Below are 22,581 nucleotides of genomic sequence, written 5' to 3'. Positions count from 1 at the left end.
TGGAATCCAAATTAAGGGTAGAGAATCTAGCCTGGCTAAGAGCTAGGTAAGTTTGGGGGATGGGGTATGTTGTAAGCAGGAATTTGAGGGCTTTCCCACCAGGGTTCTATTTTTTGTGTGAGGTTGGAAATGGTGTCAGCTGAGAAAAGGGTGGTGGCAAAGGCAGCATGAGGAGAGTAATGAAGTTAGAAGAACCTTGGAGGGAGAGGATGTAAGATCATCTACAAGAAGATGTGAAGTTTGACAAGATAGTGTCAGTTAATAGTGGGGCAAGACAACTGTTTAAGCATAACATCAGATCCAGAAATCGTAATGAAAAAGATTGATGTATGTGACAATGTAAATATTATAACTTTTTCTAGACAAACTCAGTATACACTGATTTGAAAGACAAAAAACATACAGGATGGGCTTCCCTGGTGACGCAGTGGTTGAGGGTCCGCCTGCCCATGCAGGGTTCGTGCCCCAGTCCGGGAAGATCCCACATGCCGTGGAGCGGCCGGTCCCATGAGCCATGGCCGCTGAGCGTCTGGAGCCTGTGCTCCGCAACGGGAGAGGCCACAACAGTGAGAGGCCCGCGTAGCACAAAAAAAAAAAAAAAAAATACAGGAAAATATCACCTTTTTTAAAAACATTGTTCACATACTATAGTTTCACCCATTTGAGGTGTATAATTCATTGTTGTCCTATAGATTCACAGACGTGTGCAACCATCACCAGGCAATTTTAGAACATTTTCTTCACCTCAGAATGAAAACCCATACCCTTTAGTTATTCATCCCCCTCCCCAACACTCCTTTCTTGCTTTACCCCAACCTCTAATCTACTGTCTGTCTTTATGAATTTCCCTCTTCTGGACATTTCACATGAATAGAATCATGTGGCCAATTTTAGTGAGCCATCCTTTGCCCATTTTTAAAATTGGGTTATTTATATTTTTTATTATTAAGATATAAGAACTCTTTATTCTGGATACACGTCCCTTACCAGATACATCGTTTGCAGGTAGATATGTTCTCCTATTCTGTGGGTTGTCTTTTTTTTTTTAATTGAAGTATAGTTGATTTACAAGTTGTGTTAGTTTCTGGTGTACAGCAAAGTGATTCAGTTATACATATATATTCTTTTTCAGATTCTTTTCCATTATTGTTTATTGCAAAATATTGAATGTAGAGCCATGTTCTGCTCCTCCTCCAGCGGCAGCCATGGCGGCAGCTCGGGCATTGTGGCGAGGGGGACGGTGCCGAGGGGGACGGTGCCGGGCAGACCCTCCCTAGAGGTCTCCCTCCTCTGCCTCCTCCTGTCACCGCTCTGCTGCTCCATTATTTCTTCAAATATTTTTTTCTGCTCCTTTCTCTCCTTTCCTTCTGGTACTCTCATTGCATGTATATTGGAGCGAAATCTGGTAGATAAAACAACATTTTAATAAGGTGTATATTTAAACCAAGCAATTATAGGGATTTATCTTAAGAAAGCAGTTGCATAGCATATGTAGATGTATGTACAAGGTAGTATATCACAACACATTTTTATAATAAGTTTAGAAAAAACGAGAAAATTAAATACATTATACTTTTATACAATGAAATATCATTAGCTATAATAGTTTTTAAAATCTCTTTTCATAATTCAGATGGAGTTTATTTGGTATATTGTATACAGTATATTTGGTTTTTAGTTTCTTTTTTGTTGTTGTTTTTGGTACATTTCCTCTGTGTATCTGTGCAGGTTTTCTCTAGGGCAGCAGTTCTATAAGTTTGACATCACTGATAATCTAGCTTAACAGAGGAGGGCTGGATTCTTATATCGCCTTGTATATAATGTGTTGCAATGTATAAAGTTGAAGTATATAGAGAATGAAGTATATTAGTAGATAAAGAAAATCTGCCCTGACATAGATTTTCAGTTCAGTAAGGCATGGGTACTTTAATAGGCTTTTCAGGTAATTGAGGATATTCGTTGATAATATACCAGAGCTTGACAAGTGGTAGTTTCTTAACAGGTGGCTGGAATTTAGAATCTGAAACCATAGCAATGAATTTTTCTTTCTCTGTTACATTAAAATCCATTGGTCTGTTAAAACTTTGAATAGATCTATTTTACCCATCCTTGATTTTGTGACATTATGCATTTGTCATTTGGAAAATATTGGCACAGGGAGTTAAGCAAATCTTCTAAAGGTTGATACATACTGTTACATGCTATCAGAAAATCACAATTATTAATAGTACCACCAATCTCATGTGAAAGCTTTTAAGTATTGGGAGGATGCCATGCTCATAGTGATGGGTACAGTTTTCAAAAAATTCTGATTTTCATTTGAAAGCTCAAATTTTTATCATTGGCAGCAGCAATACTTCATTATAGATAAATGTCCGCAAAATACTCAAGTCCAAATGACAGTTTATCTGTTAGTCATTCTCTCAAGTAAAAATATTGTTCTCTGCAAAGCTAATTTGGTTCACAACCTGATTGATCACACAATTGCTTTTCCTCAAGACAACCTTATTACACTGGCCATTTTCCCTTATTCAGAAGGGATATTCTCCTGGAATTTGTATCGTTACACTTGATTCATTTATATTTAATATCTAATTCTTATTCTTTGTCTCTGACTGCTTTTAAGAGTAGAGAAACAAGGATATGACCCAGTGTACAAGTGGAAGGCTTGGCCTTAAATAATAGAGCTTATCCACTATAACAAGAGAGAAGAAAAGGTCTATGGTTGGTAGACTGGACAGTGTAAATATGTAGAATATAATATAATAAGGTGCAGAGTCAAAGCTGTTAGTGAGGTGGGGGTGGGGAAGGAGTATTGGAAGAGTAAAGAGAGAAAGGTTTGAAATAGTTATTTCAGAGGGTAGGCGAGGAAATGACAAGGGAAATCTAATAGCGTTGCTGAGCAGAACTGAGGATCACTTGAAATTTGTGGTCAGGAATTCATAGTGAAACTAGGCAGCGTGTGTGTGTGTGTGTGTGTGTGTATACACGTACATGTGTACACACATTTGCGTGTAAATAAATTTTTTTGAACATAATGTGTGTGATGACTACTACAGGATATGGCAGGGGCAAGATAATTAGGGAGAAAAGAGTGGAGACGTCTGGAATCCACTGGGGTGTAAGCTTTCTGTGCAGCTGCCTCTTATGTGGCAGGCCTCTGGCTCCTTTTTCCTCTTCCGTCCCTCTCTTTTTGATTTTATTTGTTTTTTAAAAATTTTATTTATTTATTATTTTTTTTCATTTAATTAATTAATTAGCACAGGGTCTTTGTTGCGGCAGGTGGGCTCCTTAGTTGTGGCATTCATGTGGGATCTAGTTCCCTGACCAGGGATCTAACCCAGGCCCCCTGCATTGGGAGCGTGGAGCCTTAACCCCTGCGCCACCGTCCCTCTCTTTTTGTTCTGGGTAGTAATAGGCCAGGGTCTTGTCCTCAGGCAGCCCTGGGCCCCACCACGCAGCCCATAGCTCAGAAGGCGGCTTGCTTTTCTGGCCCAGTTTTCCTGACACTGTGTTTGTTCTAGCCCCAGCTTTGACTCAGCTAATTATTTTCTCTGGGAATGTACACTCTTTGAGACTGTGACCCACAGCCAAATAAAATATTAGCGTTTAAAGAGTTTAGGCTTTACAGTCAGGCTCCTTGGGTTCAAACTCTTGCTCTTGAGGACTTAATCTCTTTTAAGTCTCACTTCATAGTGTCTAGCTCATTATTAGTATCTATCTCATAAGGCTGTGATTAATCTCTTTAAATCTCACTTCGTATAGTATCTGTCTCATAAGGTTGTGAAAATTATGGTAGGTAATTCAAGTAAAACATTAGAATAGTACCTAGACACAGCAAATACTCCAGAAATCTTGTGTCATTATTTTCGTTTTCTGCAGGAAGCACTAGAGCTATAACTTACTTACCCTCTATCAAGGAATATTTAGCAATTACCTCTGTTGTCAGTTTTTGTAGAGGTGGTACAGTATAGTTGGTAACAGCACAATGCTAGATCTTTGACTTTTGTTTTCCTAGTGAAACTGATGAATTTGTAGAATGGACATCCAGGGTTAAAGGTATATTCTTAAGCCAAGCTAGCTGTTCTGTTAACTTAGAGCTGAGGATTCCTGTTGCCTTTAAGGGAATTTAACTTTTTGGATGGACTATTTTTCAGAACATTTAAAAAACTAAATTAGGGCATATAAACACAAATTGAGCCAATCCTTGATAATCCCGGATTGTCATTATTATTACTATTTATATTACTAGTTGCTGAAAATAAAAGGATGCCCCCACCTAGCTCCTAAGGCTGTTTCCTCCCACATTGAAATGACTGTACTTTTTAACAGTTTTATTGAGATATAATTTACATGTCATAACATTCACCCATTGTAAGTGTGCAGTTCAGTGATTATTAGTAAATTTATAGACACAGTTCACTGTTAGAACATTCATCATCCCAAATACTCCCTCAAGTTTGTTTGCAGTTTGTCCTTGCTCCTACCCCCAGACCTAGGCAGCCACTAATCTGCTTTCCATGTCTATAAATGTCTATTTCTGGACATCTCTTATAAATAGAATTATACAATATATAATCTTTTGCATTTGCATGTTTTGCAGTTTGTCCATATTATGACATGTATCAGTATTTCATTCCATTTTACTGCTAAATAGTATTCCATTATATGAAATGAATATTCCACATTTTGTTACTCCATTTACCAGTTGCTGGAGATTTGAATTGTTTCCAGTTTTCGCTATTATGGATAATGCTGCTGTGACCATTTACATACAAGTCTTTGTGTGGACATATGTTTTCATTTCTCTTGGGTAGATTCCTAGAACTGGAATTGCAGAGTCATATGGTAAGCTTATGTTTAACCTTTTAAGGAATTGCCAAACTGTTTTCCAAAGGCTACTAGATTTTTAACGAAGTAGCTTTTAGATATTTTTCTCTTCCCTCACTATTACTTGCTGCTGGCATTATCCCCTGTACCCTGTCTCCTGAATCTGATGCTGTGGGCAAGGCAACCTGATAAGTATATTAGAAATTCGTAACGCAAAGGCATTGAATGATAGTCTTGAGTATTAGTGTAGGATGTTGTGATGTCTGGAATGTGTGTGCATGCTGGTTTCTAGATGCTCAGCTGTGTTCTGGACTAGAGATGTTCCAAGATGTATCTGTTACTTGGGACTCTCAGATACAGGTGAGAAAACCCCAGTGTGGTAGAGGAGATAGTCTACATGATTATCAGCTCCACCAGGCTCTTTCCGAAGTGGAGAGGAGACAATCCCTTAAGATGCTAAGCAGTCAAAGCAGTAGGAGATGTCTGCTTCCTCAGATATTAAACCCAGATAAGTGAATTTTGTCATTGTTTGTCTAATTTGCAAAGCACTTGAGACACTGAGTAGTTCAGCACCCTAAATACCAACAAATGTTATCTATAAAGAATAGTTTACACCATTCATTCTATAAGATTGATGCATTCATGGTACCTTTGGCATTTACAGATTACATTTTTAATTTAGCTATCTGTGAGTTACGTATAGTTGTTTGTAATCAGGCTGAGAAATGTGTTTGAGTTGCACCCAACAGCTGCATATCAGTAATACTGTGTTCTTGTTTTCACATAGGAAGTAATTTTTCTTAACAGATCTGGAGGCATCCAAAAACTTTTCAGTTATACTTTGTCATATTTCAAATGCCCCTATGCCTCAAGTCTTCTTTTTTGCTAATTTCAGTGACCTACTCTGCTATACTCCTATCATTAGCCCTTCTATTTAGCTTGCTTTTTAAAAAACATTACTTTGCTAACTCATTTTGGTTATTTTCATTGTAAAACCTTAAATACCTATCTTAGTATAAGCCAGTATCTTTATATTTTTGTGGTTTATTTTCCTTTTTAATTAGAATAGTCACTTATATTGTCTGGTACACTTTATGAAAATGTTGCCATTTATAAATCTGCCATTATAAATCCAATTCAGCTCTTAATTACCTGCCATGATAGAGGAGGACAGTGACACAAGTCATAATCTCTGAAAATACAATTCGGTTTAAGAATGAAATAACAGGATGATTTTCTTTTGAACATCAACTTTGCCATTTTAATTACGCTTTGTTTAGACTAAATTTAGTTTAGTGTAAAAATAATAGTTTGAAAACACACCAAGTGATACAAAAGGAAATGTGTTAGAGGCCAAGGAATAATCACAATGGGGTTAGTAGGAAACACAATTAATATACCAAGCTAGTTCCTTTAGGTATTAGTTTATTTTATGCTTTAAATGTTATAATTATTTGGATATATGAAAAAAAGGATTGGACAAAAATTCTTGAAAAGATGAAGAACTGTCACTTCTTATTTCAGCCTTTGAGCTCCCTTTTAAATGGACTGTACTGGGTATCTTCTAGAAAGGCCATTTTTAATGTTTTATGAAATCAAAAATTTTTCCCACAAGGATTTAAAATAGCTGTATTACATTTTGAGTCTGACCCCTGTGAAAAAATGATTATATATCTTTCCAAGATTTTTGAAAGCCGGCACTGACTCACATGCTTTCAGGGCACAATTTGTTTTTTGGGTTCCTGCTTTACATGAGTTTTCAAAATAAATAGGTACTTGTTACTGAAATAGGAAAAAATAGCATTACTGTAAAGCTGATTACAACTGGTGCTGGAAAGAATCTTGCCATCCAATTGGAAATATTTTTCCAGTTTGTTGACCTGTTTAAAATTCCGAACAGCTAATTCTTTCCAGCTTTCAAACATCAGATTCATTCTGAGGTCAGTATGGACAATTCTAGGGAATAAAGAAATGAATAGCTTTGGTTTTGTGTTCTCCTTAATACTTGTCTTATATCCAAAAGGAAGTGTTTATTGACTGTTTTAAGTGCCACTATGATTACTACTTTGTAATGAATATTTGTATTACATTAAAGATAATCTGGGAAATCATAATTGTTGCTTCTCAACCCAGTCCCTACTGGGGCTCTTTTTAACTGTGTAGTATATGATAGCACTTACCTAGAGGAGTGTTTTTAAAAAGTGTGCTCTGTGGACTCATAAGTTATGAAGGTCCTGTTTTCCCTGTAATCTTTTGGCATTTGCTTATAATATTATTGATATTATCTATGTATACTATAATACCATATCCATGTATTCTTTATTTTTTTTTTATTTGTTTATTTTTATTTTTGGCTGCGTTGGGTCTTCGTTGCTGTGTGCGGGCTCTTCTCTAGTTGCAGCGGGCGGGGGCTACTCTTCGTTGTAGTGCGCGGGCTTCTCATTGCGGTGGCTTCTCGTTGCGGAGCACGGGCTCTAGGCACGCAGGCTTCAGTAGTTGTGGCACGCGGGCTCTAGAGCGCAGGCTCAGTAGTTGTGGCACACAGGCTTAGTTGCTCCGCGGCATGTGGTATCTTCCCGGACCAGGGCTCGAATCCGTGTCCCCTGCATTGGCAGGCGGATTCTCAGCTACTGCGCCACCAGGGAAGCCCCCCATGTATTCTTTAGTCATGTGAATTATAATTTATTGCTGATGTCTTAGTGTTTTATCAAAAATCGTGCTATTTTCTTCATTGTTGCTTGACTTTTCTGCAATGGCAAGAAATCATCAGTTCCTTAGGTTATTCTGCTCCACTAAAGAGGCCCTCAAAAATTTTTTTGAGCTCCAAATAATTATTTAGGAAATGTTTGCTTTAAATATCTTAAGATCTGGGGGCTTCCCTGGTGGTGCAGGGGTTGAGAGTCCGTCTGCCGATGCAGGGGACACGGGTTCGTGCCCTGGTCTGGGAAGATCCCACATGCCGCGGAGCGGCTGGGCCCGTGAGCCATGGCTGCTGAGCCTGCATGTCCGGAGCCTGTGCTCCGCAACGGGAGAGGCCACAACAGTGAGAGGCCCACGTACCGCAAAAAAAAAAAAAAAAACTTAAGATCTTTGTGCAACTGTTTCTAATTATTATTAGTGTCATCCTGTTTCGCTATGTCAGGAACCTTAATAGTAACTGAACAGGCCTAGGGAGGAAAAGAATTCTCCATCCAGTTATGCCATTGAGCCCTCTCTCTGGTCTGCTTTTCCTCTCTAACCTTGCTGCTGCCCCTCTGCCCCTTACCATCTGTTGTAAGCAATATTGGAACTGCCTCTTAACTTGTCTTCCTGACCAGTGTGGCCTTCTTCCAATCCAGCCTTCTTCTTTCTTAGAACTCAATTGCTGACAGTTGCCGTACATATTCAAGATCAAGTCCATACTCTTTAAGGATTGTATGTGAGGCCTTTTATCATGATCTAGCCCTTTTTTATTTCTTTTGATACTCAAACATAAGGAACTACTTGCAGTTTCCTGAATATAATTCAGTTCACTCCCCCTTAACATGTACTATTCCCTTTCCCCACAGAGCCTTCCTGGCTCTTGTATGCTTTGCTAATTGCTATTTCTCTTTGATTCAGCTTTAGTATTACTTAAGTATTAATTCTTCTGTGAAGCCATTTTGCTATCCTCTTTCTCCTTGTAGCCATTTTCACTTGTGTTCCTTGTCAAATAAACTTCTGCTTTATATTTAGCTTAGAAAACTATAAAAGTTTTTGTGTTTGATTTAAGCTTCTAAATATTTGTAGAAATAATGGCCATCTGTGGTTTTCTGTAACTTATAGACCCCTTATGAGGGTCAAGGGTGAGAGACAGAATATACAAGTGGACAATGGCCTGACAATGCAGGAAGCTAAGTGCAGTAATTTCTGTAATAATCAGCCCCAGATGGCCAGGACTTGATCAGTAGCTGCCAGCTTCCCTAATTTTTGTCCTTGCTTCCAACTTAAAACCAACTAGAGCAAATCAAATCTGCACCCAGTAAATCACATAGGATACCCTAGTCCTAGTTAGCCTGCCTACAGCTTCCCCCTGCCAGTCAGGGTACACCAGAAGCCTTCCCTTTTTTCCACTGTAAAGCTTTCTCATTGCTCAGCCTGCCTTTGAGTCTGCCTAAACGCAAGTGATGGTGGCCATCTCCCTTGCCGTAGCAAGCTCTGAATAAATAGCCTTTGCTTTTCTCATAAGTATAGTTTATAAAATTTATTTCATGTGCTAGCTATGTTTCGTGATTTTCTACATGTTTTATAAACATAGAGGTTTATATTTTATAAAGGTGAAGACAGAGGTTTATATTTTATAAAGGTGAAGACAGATTTTTGTCATTTTGTTTTATAAACATAGAGGTTTATATTTTATAAAGGTGAAGACAGATTTTTGTCATAAGGATTATTTTGTTTCTTTACATTGAATGACAAGATGACACAGAATAAAAATGTATCACTTAGTAGTAAAGGAAAAAATCCTAGTCAAATTTTAATCTTACTTGAGACCTTTGTCTCCTATATAGTTATTCAAAGCTTTTTATTTGGTTTATTAAATCATAATTTTTTTAAAAAAATCAGTACATGGAAGAGATTTAAACATGAAATACAAAATAAATGCATTTAGGTTTTATTATGTTAAGAGTATTCTTTTATTCTTATTTTTAAAATATTAAGCATGAATGCTGAATTTTATCAAGTAATTTTTGCATCATTTACTGGTTTTTATTTAACCTATTAGTGCAGTATATTGTATAAATATATTTCATATTATTGAGCCATGTGTATGTTCCTAGAATAAACTCTGCTTGTTTTGAATTATTTTCTTTAAATACTCTTAATCTGTTCACTAATTTTATAAAGCTCCTTTCATTTTTGTAAAGTTTCTGAAAATGACCAGAACCTATACCCTGATTTTTTACTTTTTGTGGTTTCTTTTTTACATACCCTTCCTCTTATTTCTACAATTGAATGACTAATAAGGCTACTTTGAACAGTTTTGAAACTATGAAAAAGATAGCTTTTTATCTGTCTAGTGCTTTATTTTACTGAAGTTACTCTCAGTGTATTTATTGTTTGAATTTTCTGTTAACAGATATTCCCTTCAGAGAGGTAGCTCCTTCACATTTTTAACACCTGGCCCCCATTGGGACTTCACTTTGGTGAGTAGACACCTAGGTTTTTTATTTCAAGACATTAGTTAATTCCTGGGTTGTGTTTCAGTCTGGTGTACAGCTCAGTTGTCTATACCTCTGAAAACCTTGAAGTACAGAGTTTCTATCACCATCTTTGGCAGCCTAATTTAATTCTTTTCTGCTAACAAACTGAAAGAAATTTTTATTTCAATTAAATATAAAATATATTTTGAAAAGTATCAGATCTATTCATCTTTAACTCTATGCAATTCTTTCTCTCATCCCTACCCGTGTTAAACTTAAGAGACTATATTAATGAAACGTGAGGCTATTTTTATGCACACACTCTAACAGCTTTTTTCTTGGTTGAAAAATATAAAAATGCTTGTAGATAATATATATAATGAATGAATCTTTTATTAGTCATCTTAGTATAGAGGGACTCCATTATTTTTAGAATGAGACTTTACAGAGGCATCTAATCTTGTGCAAAGTGACACCAGAAAATTGGGGGATTTTATAATTAAATACTCATTACTTCACAATACTCATATAAATAAAATATGTACAAATAGAACATGATTCTTATCTCTTCTTATTTGGGGGAAATAGCAAAAACGATTCTGCCTCTAGTTTGCCAAACTTTACGTATGTGCATGTATTGAGGATGTGCCATTTCATTTGTATTCTGTTCTGCTGTATTTAATTTGTTTTTCTGTTGGGGACTCCTGTTCGAGATTTCTGTGAATAATAGCATTTACATACATTAAGTGGTCAGTAAAGCATTCATGGTAAGAGTCTCCTGATTTTAATGCAGTTCCACATTTTCCTTTCAAACTTTTTTCATCTTGGTCCCTTTCCCTTACTAGTTGAAGAACCTAAACTTAAACAGAAAAACTAGTAGAGAAGTGTCTCCAAATTTGATTTTGCAAGACTATCAGCAAAAATATTTTGAGCATTACCCCTGATATATTTATTTATAATTTTTAGGTATGTAGCAACTTTATTAGCTAATATTTCAAAGCTCAGTACTCACTTAGGGTGAGATTAATGATAGTGGACATAAATGTATATTTCAAATAGTCGGGATAATTTCAGTTTGGGGCTGGCTTCTAAAATGGATTTGATAAGATTGCCATTATCTTTAACTCACATTTTTAAATGTGGTTGATGATGAGCTCATCATCTGTGTATTAAATTTTAGTAAAGCTTATTTTTTAAGGATTAAGAAATACATAAAAATGAAGTTCTAACATTTTCCTCCTGTATTCCAGGAAAGTTACCTTGCATATCGTCTGGGACAGATGCATCTCACTTGGGAAAACACTTGTGTAGAGGTCTCTGTGACAAAAGAAATATCTAACGGTTCATGTATTAAAACTTTTGGAATGTGATTGATTAAGGAATACTAAGAGGGAGATTTATAACTTTTTAAATACATAGTTTAAGAAGGGAAAAGAACAAAAATTAAGCACTCAAGAGGTGAGAAAAAGAACAATAGAGTAAATCAAAGAAAAGAGGAGAAGTAAGAGTGGAAAAAATAAAATCAACACCCAATCATGATAAAATTCTTGGCAAACCAGGGATAGAATAGAACTTCCTTAGCCTGAGACCTACCACAAACAACATACATAATGATAAAGTGATAGTGACAGTCCCTTTAAATTTAGAAAAAAGCATGCTGTCATCATATTTATTCAACATTGTACTAGCGCTCTTAGCCAACACAGTAGGACAGGAAAACAAGTGGTACACAAATTAGAAAGGAAGAGACAGTCTGATTTCATTACTTAGAGACAATATGATTGTCTACATAGAATATCCAAGAGAATATTAATAGCAACTATTAGGACTAATAAGAGTTTGAGCAAGGCCATAAAAGTTATAAAAAGAAATCAATAGCACGCATGTATGTTAGTAACAAACAAATGTAATTTTTTAAAATTTATTTATTTATTTTTGGCTGTGTTGGGTCTTCGTTTCTGTGCGAGGGCTTTCTCTAGTTGCGGCAAGCGGGGGCCACTCTTCATAGCGGTGCGTGGGCCTCTTACTATCGCAGCCTCTCTTGTTGCGGAGCACAGGCTCCAGATGCGCAGGCTCAATAGTTGTGGCTCACGGGCCTAGTTGCTCCGCGGCATGTGGGATCTTCCCATACCAGGGCTCAAACCCATGTCCCCTGCATTGGCAGGCAGACTCTCAACCACTGCACCACCAGGGAAGCCCAACAAATGTATTTTTTAAAGATGCTTTTATTGAAATAAAAGAATTTTAAACTAGGAATAAATCTATGAAAAGATGGGTGAGACTTTTATGGGAAAAACTGGAAAGCATTAGTAAAGAACATAGGACACCTAATGAAATGGACAGATATACCATTTCATGCAAGGAAAGGCTCAATAGCATAAAAATGTCCATTCTTCCCAAATTAATTCATAAAGGCAATGCTGTTCTGATAGAAATCTCATTAGAATGTAATAGATCCCAATTCATGCAGAGAAATAGAAGGCCCAGGACCGGGAAAGTAGTGTACCCATCAGGGAGCATTATGACTGAGCGTGTAAGCTATTAAGACTCACTCCAAAGGTACAGAAATTACACAGCATTATATGGGTGCAAGTGTAGATAAATAGACCGTTGGAGTGAAATAGAGAACCCAGAAACCGACTTATGAGAACTTATTGTATCATAGGCGTTATGAAAGAATGGTGCTCTCAGCAAATGATGTTAGGGGTGGGGACAGTTGGCCAAATTACCTTATACCACATACATACAAAAATAAATTCTAGATGGGTTGAATATACAAATATGAAAAATGAAACTTTAGAATAGTTAAAAGAAAATACAGTAGAATGTTTTACAATCTGTTAAATTTCTTTATACATATGCCCACACATGTGTAGATTTTATATAAATACATAAGTATGATCCTGTACATGCTTTTTTTCCCTCAGTACAATCTTCTTTTTGCTTGGCAGTTTCCTCCCCCTTTCCTCTCTTCTCCCCATGTAAGTCCTTCCATTCCCCCAGTTCCACGCTAACCCATGTCACCAACACTGTATGTATCCCTCTATATTTTGCTCATACAATTATTCACAAATACACAGCCTCACAGATAAGATACACATAAGCAGGATTTTTGTTTAGTTTGCTTTTCAAAATTAGGATCATATTATTCATACTTTGCTGCATCTTCTGGATATAACCTTAGAATCGATAGAGATTTCTTGAGTTCTGTCACCTCATTTTTTAGTTTTTCCCAGTTCTGATTTATATTGTTCTTTCATGTCTTGTATCATTTTCTTAATGTCTGTTTAGCTAAGTTCGAAATAGTATTTTATAGGTTTGCTCTGCATCTGTGAGCATTTCCTTTTGAGGTGACTTCATTCCCTGTAGGGATGTTATTCTGCCCCTTATTCTCTCTCTTTTTTCTTACAGTTATTTTGTGTAGAATTTGACTTGGGGAATTTTCTGTTCATTTTACTATGAATTTAGTTTTCCTGAACTTTTACAAAGAGGCTTGGTGCAGATAGCTTTTCTAACTTCATAGAGTTCCCTCTTTTGTTGTTTTCATGGGGCTTGCTTCTGAGACTTCCAGGCTCCATATATTTCCCCCACTTCTATCTGGACTTTATCTTTCCTTTTCTCAGTTGCCCCCATCCTGCTCTATGTTGATTCTGCTCTCAACAGTTTCTCCTCAGGGTGGGGCCAGGTCCTGGAAGGGAGCCCTGGCTTGTCAGTTTTGAGAGTTCACAAGAGCTAGGCTGTATCACAAGTAACCTGAAAAGTTATTTTGAGGTTTAAGGGAAGAAACGTTACTTAAGGATTCTTTTTCAGTATTGATTAAGGACCAGAACTTAAAGCTATATACACAGTTTTGTCACTACTGGCACCAGTAGGGCTGAATGAAGGTGATGAATGATAACTGGAAGGTACTCCCGGTACATGCATGTTCATTTTCCACCTGATAAATCCTGCTTCAGGCAACAAATCTTAGTTACTTGGGCCATGAGAAAAGGATATTTTTTTCCTAGTGAAATCAACCCCCCCATAGGATAAATAATATGTGTTCCTTTTTTAAGAAATTTGTTATCTTTATATATAAAACATATTTTACTTTTTCTCTAACAAGTATAGACTTGACTTACATAAGAGTTCTGTTCTGAAAAACTTTAGATAAGTAAGTTTTTTAATAGGGTGGAATCACTTCACAGCAAGGGATGATTTAGTCAGAGGGGACTTTTTAGAAAGTATATAGTATGTGCTGGCGATAATTTATGGGCATCCCTCACAAAAATAATTTTCTTATGAATACAGCCTAAGACTTCACTTTTTAAAACTGATTTTTCTAGTTGTATGTGGTCTTTGTTTAATGGACTAACATGCATGCCTTCTATATAAGAATAAAATTTTTTCTTTTTTATAGAAAAGAAAACGAAGAGCAAAAGATGATGATGTCATAAGCCTTAGCAGCCTTGATCTGAAGGTAAGCCTTACTGCTCTGGCAAGGAAAAGCATTTAAGAGTATGCAGATAGCATTTTATTTCTGTGCTGTAAAAATAATGAATGCTGGGGTTTTTGCATTTTGCATTTTTTAAGTGCAAAACTGAATAATATTGGCTGTCACAGATCTCCTCCTTTTTCTGTTCTACTTCTTGGTTAAGAACAAGTAGAAAACCTCCCTCAGAATAATAGTGAACACAAACTCACATGCCTAAGGAGACCAGGCCTGTAGTCTATGCAGAGAAAGGAGTAGGTGGGGGACTGTGGTGAACTAGAAGGGCACCATGCCTCTCCTCAAGAGAGGTAGCTGCTCCTTTGCTCTAGCCCCCAAACCTAAAAAGCTATGCAAGCCAAACAACTTGTCTACAAGCCAGATGTAGCCCAGGGGTTTCCAATGTGTGATCTATGATAAACTAAAACCCAGTGCAAACTTAAAAATAATTATTTTTAATAATTGTAATAATTATTTTTAATTATTTAATTATGTAAATAATTATATTTAATAATGTATTGTAAATCAGTTATACTCAAATAAAAATTTTTAAAAAGAATAAGAAAAATGTAATAATATTTTTAAAAACTGCCCCCCCCAAATAATCCTCTTCTGTAAAATTGTAGTTAAGTCCAAAACTCTGGCATCTTTGAAATTACTTATTTCATTTTTGTCAGTTGGCAAGTTTTACAGAACCATCTTGGTTTTAAGGAACCTTTTTAAAAAGATTGTTATGGAAAAGTTATACATTTTTAAAGTAAGATTTTAAAAAAATGTTTGACATCACGTTTAATGATGGCAGCTGCTGCTTTTTATTTTCTTTTTTAAAGGGTTGGAAAAAAATTTTTTTTTAAGATTTAATTTTTTATTTATTTTTGGCTGTGTTGGGTTTTCGTTGCTGCACACAGGCTTTCTCTAGTTGCGGTGAGCAGGGGGCTACTCTTCATTGTGGTGCACAGGCTTCTCCTTGCGGTGGCTTCTCTTGTTGCGGAGCACAGGTTCTAGGCGCACAGGCTTCAGTAGTCATGGCACGCAGGCTCAGTAGTTGTGGCGCACAGGCTTAGTTGCTCCATGGCATGTGGGATCTTCCCATACCGCGGATCGAACCTGGGTCCCCTGCATTGGCAGGCAGATTCTTATCCACTGCACCACCAGGGAAGTCCCTGCTTCTTTTTAAAGACAAGGTATTTTCTAAAAATTAAATTTTTATAGGTCTGCCCATCAATATTTTAGCAAATCTGGCAATCCAGATTTTGTGGGTATGTGTACATGTCTTTATAGAAGAATTATGTGTTTTAAGTGTTAGGCTGTTTGCAAAACAGTTTTAGTTACATTTTTTAAATCTTGTTTTCAAAGAAAGAAAAAGGTGTGAATGGCAACCCTGAGTATTTTTAGGTATGCTTCAAATGAAATCATATGCAGAAATAAGAGTTTGCCACAATAAAATCCATGGTCAGATCTACTTAAAGACAATCCTCCTTTTTTTCACCCCAGCTTCAGCAATAATTAATATACCATCAGATCAGTCTCATATCATCTATCCACTCACCTACCTTCCCCTGGATTATTTTGAAGCAAATCCTAGACATTGTATTATTTCATCTGTATCATCAGATTCAGTGTTCTCACTTTCCTTGATTGTCTTAAACATGTTTTGTTTTGTTTTTGTTCATTTTATCTGTTTGAATTGTAATTCATGTAAGGTCCATACAGGGGGATTGATTATATCTCTTTAGTATCTTTTGATGTATAGGTTTCCTCTCTAGCTCTTTGTTTTCTTGCAAATTTTTGTTGTTGTTGAGGGAACCATGTCTTTTTTCCTGGGGAGCTTTCCACAGCCTGAAAAGTTGTGACTGCATCCCCATGGTATCATTTCCTGTGTTCCTCTTTTCTCTGTATTTCTGATAAATTGGTAGTTAGATCTAGAGAGTGTTTGGGGCTATTATGTACTTCCCTCAGAAGGTATGTAATGTCTTTTTGTGATGTTCCCAACATTAATTATCATTGCCTAGATCCATTTATTCATTGGAGGTTGCAAAGGGGTTATATTGTGCCTTTATCAGTCCTTTGTTTATTAACTGGAATACTTCTGTAAAGAGAAAATTCCCCTCATCAGCCTTGGTTACTCAAAGGTACTGATTTATAATAAAGGTAGGACAAGTGTTTGATTCCTTTCCTTTATCAGTTTTCAAAAATAATGAGTTATTCATTAAAATGCTCTAAAAGTAACTAATGATTTTTCTTTTTAATATTATTATGAACTTATGGATATGAACACATTTTTTGTGTTTTGATCCATTTTAGTTATTACTCTTACTATGCTCAAATTTTCCCATCTTCGGTCTCTGAGTGCTGCCTCAGGAGGGCTCCTATGTCCTTTTCCCCCAGCTTTATTAAGATATAATTGACATATAACATTGTATAAATTTAAGGTGTACAACGTTTTGATTACCTATGTCCTTTTGACATGACCCTCACCTTATATCTAGAGGCTAAATGGCCTCCTTTTCTTCCTGGATGACAGGTTATTCCAAGCCAACTTGTACATTTCTTTTTTTCCTGCTCCATACCTGGAATCGGTCATTTCTAAAAGCCCTGATTTTAGAGGCTAAAATCTGGGCATTTTGAACACTTGTTGCTACCAGTTGATCATTGTTTTTAGGCCTTTTTAATGGACAGAGCTAAAAATATATATATACTTTTTAAGATAAAATAAATTATGAGTTTATACTGATATTTTAAATTCAGTGCTAATGGATCTTTTACTTAATCTCATTAATCTTACTGTCTAGATCTCTTTCACCTGCACCGAAAATCTGGTTTCTGTGGGACACTGACATAATTACTCACTTGATTTACCCTTGGTTCAAAGACAAATCTACATTATTACAAATTACTACCACATTACTACAAATGATAAAATTACTGAAAAAATTTTATGTTTCACATTTTTTGTTTTTTATATATAGGTTATAGTGAGGATATATAAATTTTATGTTTTAAAATTATTGAACTAGTTCTCTTCTATGTGTAGTTATGCCAACTCACTTTATTTGCAATTTTTAAGAATACTGCTTTTTAAATTTAATTTTTCTTATAACCATGTAACAAAATTGTGTAGAATTTCAAAGTCAGTTCTACAAGATTCTTGTTTCTATCCCTGGCTCTTCTACCCTACTTCTTTCTTCTATACAAAATGTTTTTTTTTTCCTTTTATTAATTTCATGGTTTATCCTTCCACTTTTTAAAATTATAAGTAATTGCATATGTTGTATATCTCACTTTCTTGGATAAACAATAGCATGTTATCTTTCCTTATGTGTTCTGTTTTATTCTCTCCTTTTTGTTTTACTTGTATGTTTTAGCTTTGTTATATCTTTCAGTGTTTAGGAAGATTCATGTATTTGTTCTATTGGTTATCTTTCTATGATGCCTTCACTTCTCTCTTTTTGTCTATTGTAGATTTGTTCATTCCTGTGAGCATTGTTTTAATTAACTAGCACCTCTTCTCCCTCCTCTCCTCTCCTCTCCTCTGACTGAAGTAATCTCTCTTTATTCTAAGTTAATATATTTAAAGTAATAAGTGCTTATTTTACTTTTCATGTACACTCATCATTCTCCATTTTTAAAAAAATAGTTTTGCTGTTATCTCCAGGGTCAGCACATTCAGCCATTATAAACTATGCTGTGTACCCTGATAACCACCATTTAGACTTAGTTCTACAGGTAAGTATATATTTAATGATCAGCACCAGTCCTTATATCTATACCTTTTTAGGTTTTTGGTTTTCTGAAGCTCATTCTTTAGCACAAGGGTCAGCAAACTGTGGCCCACAAGCCGTATCTGACCTGCCCATTTATTTACATATTGTTTATGGCTGCTTTTAAAAACACTACAGTGGCAGAAGTTGAATAGTTGTGACAGAGACCATGTGACCTGCAAAGGCTAAAATATTTACTGTTTTTTTTTTACAGAAAAAGTTTGCTGACCCCTGCTCTAGAGTTGAGTAAATTCAGAGGAAGTGTTCATGGGAGCAGTATTCCCTGAGTTATTGAATGTTCATATCAGTTTGTTTGCAGCCTTTATACTTGAAGGTTAGTTTGGATGAATATGAAATCTAAGGCTCATATTTTCTTTCCTTGAATATATTAAATATTTTACTCCATTGTTTTCTGGTATAAAGTGCCACTGTTGAAAAGTTATAATAATATAGTTTCAAGTCATCTTTTGTTTTAGGAGCATTTTTTCTTGAATTATAGTTTTTGGTATTTTTTCTATTGTTTTTGCCTCTCCTCCCTGCCCTTTATACTTAGGTTGGGTCTTCTTTTTGTATCTTTTTATCACTTTCTTTCAAAACATTTTTTTGTCTTTTTTATTTTTAAATTCATCTTCCTTTTTTACCTTCTTTTTCTCTCAATGCATTAGTCATTGTTTTTTTTCATTCTGAAATAATTTTATTTTTAATTCTTTCCTTCTATCACTTCATTTCAAATCCTCCTTTCTCCACTTACCTAATTTCTGAACTTTATGTTCTTTCATAGCTTCTATAATTTTCATTTATTTTAGGCTATAAAGACATTATTCTACTCCACATTTTGTTTTCTTATAGTAGTTTTAAATGGGTTTCATGATTCTTTTATGAAGTACATTAAGTTTTCCTTTCCTGTATTTTTAGGTGAGAGGAGTGGGCCATGGTAGCCTGTTTTCAGCTTCATGACTCTAGAGCCCCTCTTGTGTTGTTTTCACAAGTGATTTTTAAAAGTATGGCCTCTTTGTCTTGTTTATGGTTTCCTTTGCTGTGCAAAAGCTTTTAAGTTTAATTAAGTCCCATTTGTTTGTTTTTATTTCTGTTACTCTAGGAGGTGGGTCAAAAAAGATCTTGCTGTGGTTTATGTCAAAGACCATTTTTCCTCTAAGAGTTTTACAGTTTCTGGTCTTACAGTTAAGTCTTTAATCCATTTGGAGTTTATTTTTGAATATGGTGTTAGGGAGTGTTCTAATTTCATTCTTGTACATGTAGCTGTCCAGTTTTCCCAGCACCACTTATTGAAGAGGCTGTCTTTTCTCCATTGTATGTTCTTGCCTCCTTTGTCCTTAGAAAACTAAGAATAGAACTACCATATGACAAGCAATCCCACTACTGAGAATATACCCTGAGAAAACCATAATTCAAAAAGAGACATGTACCACATGTTCATTGCAGCACTATTTACAATAGCCAGGACATGGAACCAACTTAAATGTCCATCGACAGATAAATGGATAAAGAAGATGTGGCACATATATACAGTGGAATATTACTCAGCCATAAAAAGAAACGAAATTGAGTTATTTGTAGTGAGGTGGATGGACTTGAGTCTGTCATACAGAGTGAAGTAAGTCAGAAAGAGAAAAACAAATACCGTATGCTAACGCATATATATGGAATCTAAAAAACAAAATGGTACTGATGAACCTAGTTGCAGGGCAGGAATAAAGAGGTAGACATAGAGAATGGACTTGAGGACATGGGGTGGGCGGGGGCAAAGCTGGAATGAAGTGAGGGTAGCATGGACATATATACACTACCGAATGTAAAATAGTTGGCTGGTGGGAAGCAGCAGCATTAGCACAGGGAGATCGGCTCCATGCTTTGCGATGACGCAGAGGGGTGGGATAGGGAGGATAGGAGGGAGGCTCAAGAGGGAGGGGATATGGGGACATGTATATGCATATGGCTGATTTGCTTTGTTGTGCAACAGAAACTAACACAGTATTGTGAAGCAACTATACTCCCATAAAGATCTATTAAAAAAAAAGTATGGGGCTTTTCCCTGGTGGCGCAGTGGTTGAGAGTCCACCTGCCGATGCAGGAGACACGGGTTCGTGCCCCCGTCCGGGAAGATCCCACATGCCACGGAGCGGCTGGGCCCGTGAGCCATGGCTGCTGAGCCAGCGCGTCTGAAGCCTGTGCTCTGCAACGGGAGAGGCCACAACAGTGAGAGGCCCGCATACCAAAAAAAAAAAAAAAAAGTATGGCCTCATGTTTTCTGAAATCGTTCGTTTCTGCTCCCTTTCTCTTTTATCTGGACTGTTTCTTGTCTTTGCTTCTGTTAACCTGTTCTGCTCAATTTGGATCCTACTCCTAGAAATTTTTCTCAGTGCAGTGTTAGTTTCAAGAGTTTCTGTGGCCCAGACTGCTCCAGCACCAATAAACCTTGTTACTTGGGAGTGCTCTTGCCCATGGCGTGAGGCTTTGGTCCTTGGAATCCTTCCCAGTTTAGACCACTGTTCGCAGTGCACCACTGTGGGGGTTCCCCTATTCTTGGGGCCATCAGACAAGCCCAGTTGCCTTCCCTTTGCTTCTCTGTGCACAAATGCTGAAACCATGTGGGTCTCATAGCTGTTCAGTTTGCCTCCATCTGACCAACAAAAGGTGTGGGGGGAAGCACTCTCATTTTTGGTGTTTATTGGGTTTTCTGTTTTGCTATGGTAGTCGCTCTATCTGCCTTTTCTTTTTCTTTAGAGTGAAGACCTGTCAAAGATTAGTGTATTAATGTATTGATGAGTAAGCCAACAGAATGGTAAAGCTGGTCAAAGAGCTATAGGAAACACTGAAGTATTCTAATAACTGAAATAAGGAATGGTGGAGTACAATTGCTAAATTTGATACAAAATAGATTAATAGCCTCATCTACATGTCTGCCTACCAAATATATTTACATTGCTATCAGTCCCTACAGAGTTAACATCTACCCTTACAGAGTTGTAACAAAAAAACCTTAATAGCAAATAGTGAATCAAGCAAAAGGTACACAGCCCTAGAAAATGAGATAATCTAATGAAAAAGCATTCGGGCATCCTTTTTGTCTGGTTTCAAGTTTTGGTATTTTCTGCCTCATTCTTTCCTTAATTTTATTGCCTTTCTAATTCTGATTTATGTCCCTTCATAGCTAATTTTGGAATATTATAGTTTTTGTGAGTATGTTTTTCTACCATGCCTTAATTTTTTTTTTTTATTTTTTTTTTGGCTGCGTTGTGTCTTCGTTGCTGTGCGTGGGCTTTCTCTAGTTGCAGTGAGCAGGGGCCACTCCTCGTTGCAACACATAGGCTTCTCACTGCGGTGGCTTCTCTTGTTGCAGAGCACAGGCTCTAGGCGCGCAGGCTTCAGTAGTTGTGGCACGCGGGCTTCAGTAGTTGTGGCTCACGGGCTCTAGAGCACAGGCTCAGTAGTTGTGGCGCACTGGCTTAGTTGCTCTGCAGCATGTGGGATCTTCCTGGCCCAGGGCTCGAACCTGTGTCCCCTGCATTGGTAGGTGGATTCTTAACCACTGCGCCACCAGGGAAGCCCCAATGCCTTTATTTTTTGTAGGGATGTTTTTTCCCCTATATCTTTTTTTAATATAAAAACTTTGTATTGGATTTGATTATGATTCTTTTTCTTGGTCATTGTTATGTGAAAATAGTTTTAGAAAGAAGGAATGAGTCAGCAGAGCTTCATGACTCTAAAAATTCCTCTTCTGTTAGGACTCTGTGCTTTCACTGCCAAGGGCCCAGGTTCAATCCCTGGTTGGGGAACTGAGATCCCACAAGCTGCACTGTGTGGCTAAAAAAAAGAAAGAAATGATAAATATATAGATATACTTTCTGAGTTCTCCAGGACCTGTTTTTCTCCTCAACTTTTATCTGAACTTTTTCTTTCCTGTATCTGTCAGCTCTACTCTACTGTGTTTGTATTTGAAATCTTCCCAGAACCTGCTCCATGTGTAGGGCTTTGTCCTTTGAGTGAGCTTTGAAAGTCCATTACGCTCAGGTGTTCCAGTCACAAACTCCTTACTGTCACCCTTGAGTATATAAAACTCTTTCCAGTTGCAGTTGCTATTCTCAGAATGGCTTGCCTCACTCTGCAGTGAGGAGCTGTTAATAGTTTTGGGGATTCTTCTCTACTCAGATCTGGCAGATGTTTTGTTATTCTTCTCTGCTTTCTCATCCGATACCATATAGGTCTTAGAGTTGTTGTTAGTTTATCCATGTTAACGTGTATTTTTGGATTCATGGAGATGTATATCTTGTTACAGAGTGCTGTGCATATTGACTTTGGGTTTTGGTTTTGCTGTACTTGCTCTACATGTCCTTATGGA

General features: G+C 36.7%; 1 protein-coding gene across 1 annotated transcript in view; it reads left to right on the top strand.

The window, feature by feature from the left end:
* The window catches only part of NET1 (neuroepithelial cell transforming 1), a 52,902-nt gene that overhangs the window by 4,617 nt on the left and 25,704 nt on the right, over positions 1 to 22,581 (top strand). The window contains exons 2-3 of the mRNA XM_030836863.3: positions 9,929 to 9,995; positions 14,392 to 14,451. Of these exons, the coding sequence (XP_030692723.1) occupies positions 9,929 to 9,995; positions 14,392 to 14,451 (127 nt within the window). The remainder of the gene's footprint in view (positions 1 to 9,928; positions 9,996 to 14,391; positions 14,452 to 22,581) is intronic.

The sequence above is a fragment of the Globicephala melas genome, chromosome 2, assembly GCF_963455315.2.
Source record: "Globicephala melas chromosome 2, mGloMel1.2, whole genome shotgun sequence".
In the NCBI taxonomy this organism is placed as follows: domain Eukaryota; kingdom Metazoa; phylum Chordata; class Mammalia; order Artiodactyla; family Delphinidae; genus Globicephala; species Globicephala melas.
Note: the sequence above shows the minus strand (reverse complement) of the source record. Positions and strands in the feature narration are given on the sequence as shown.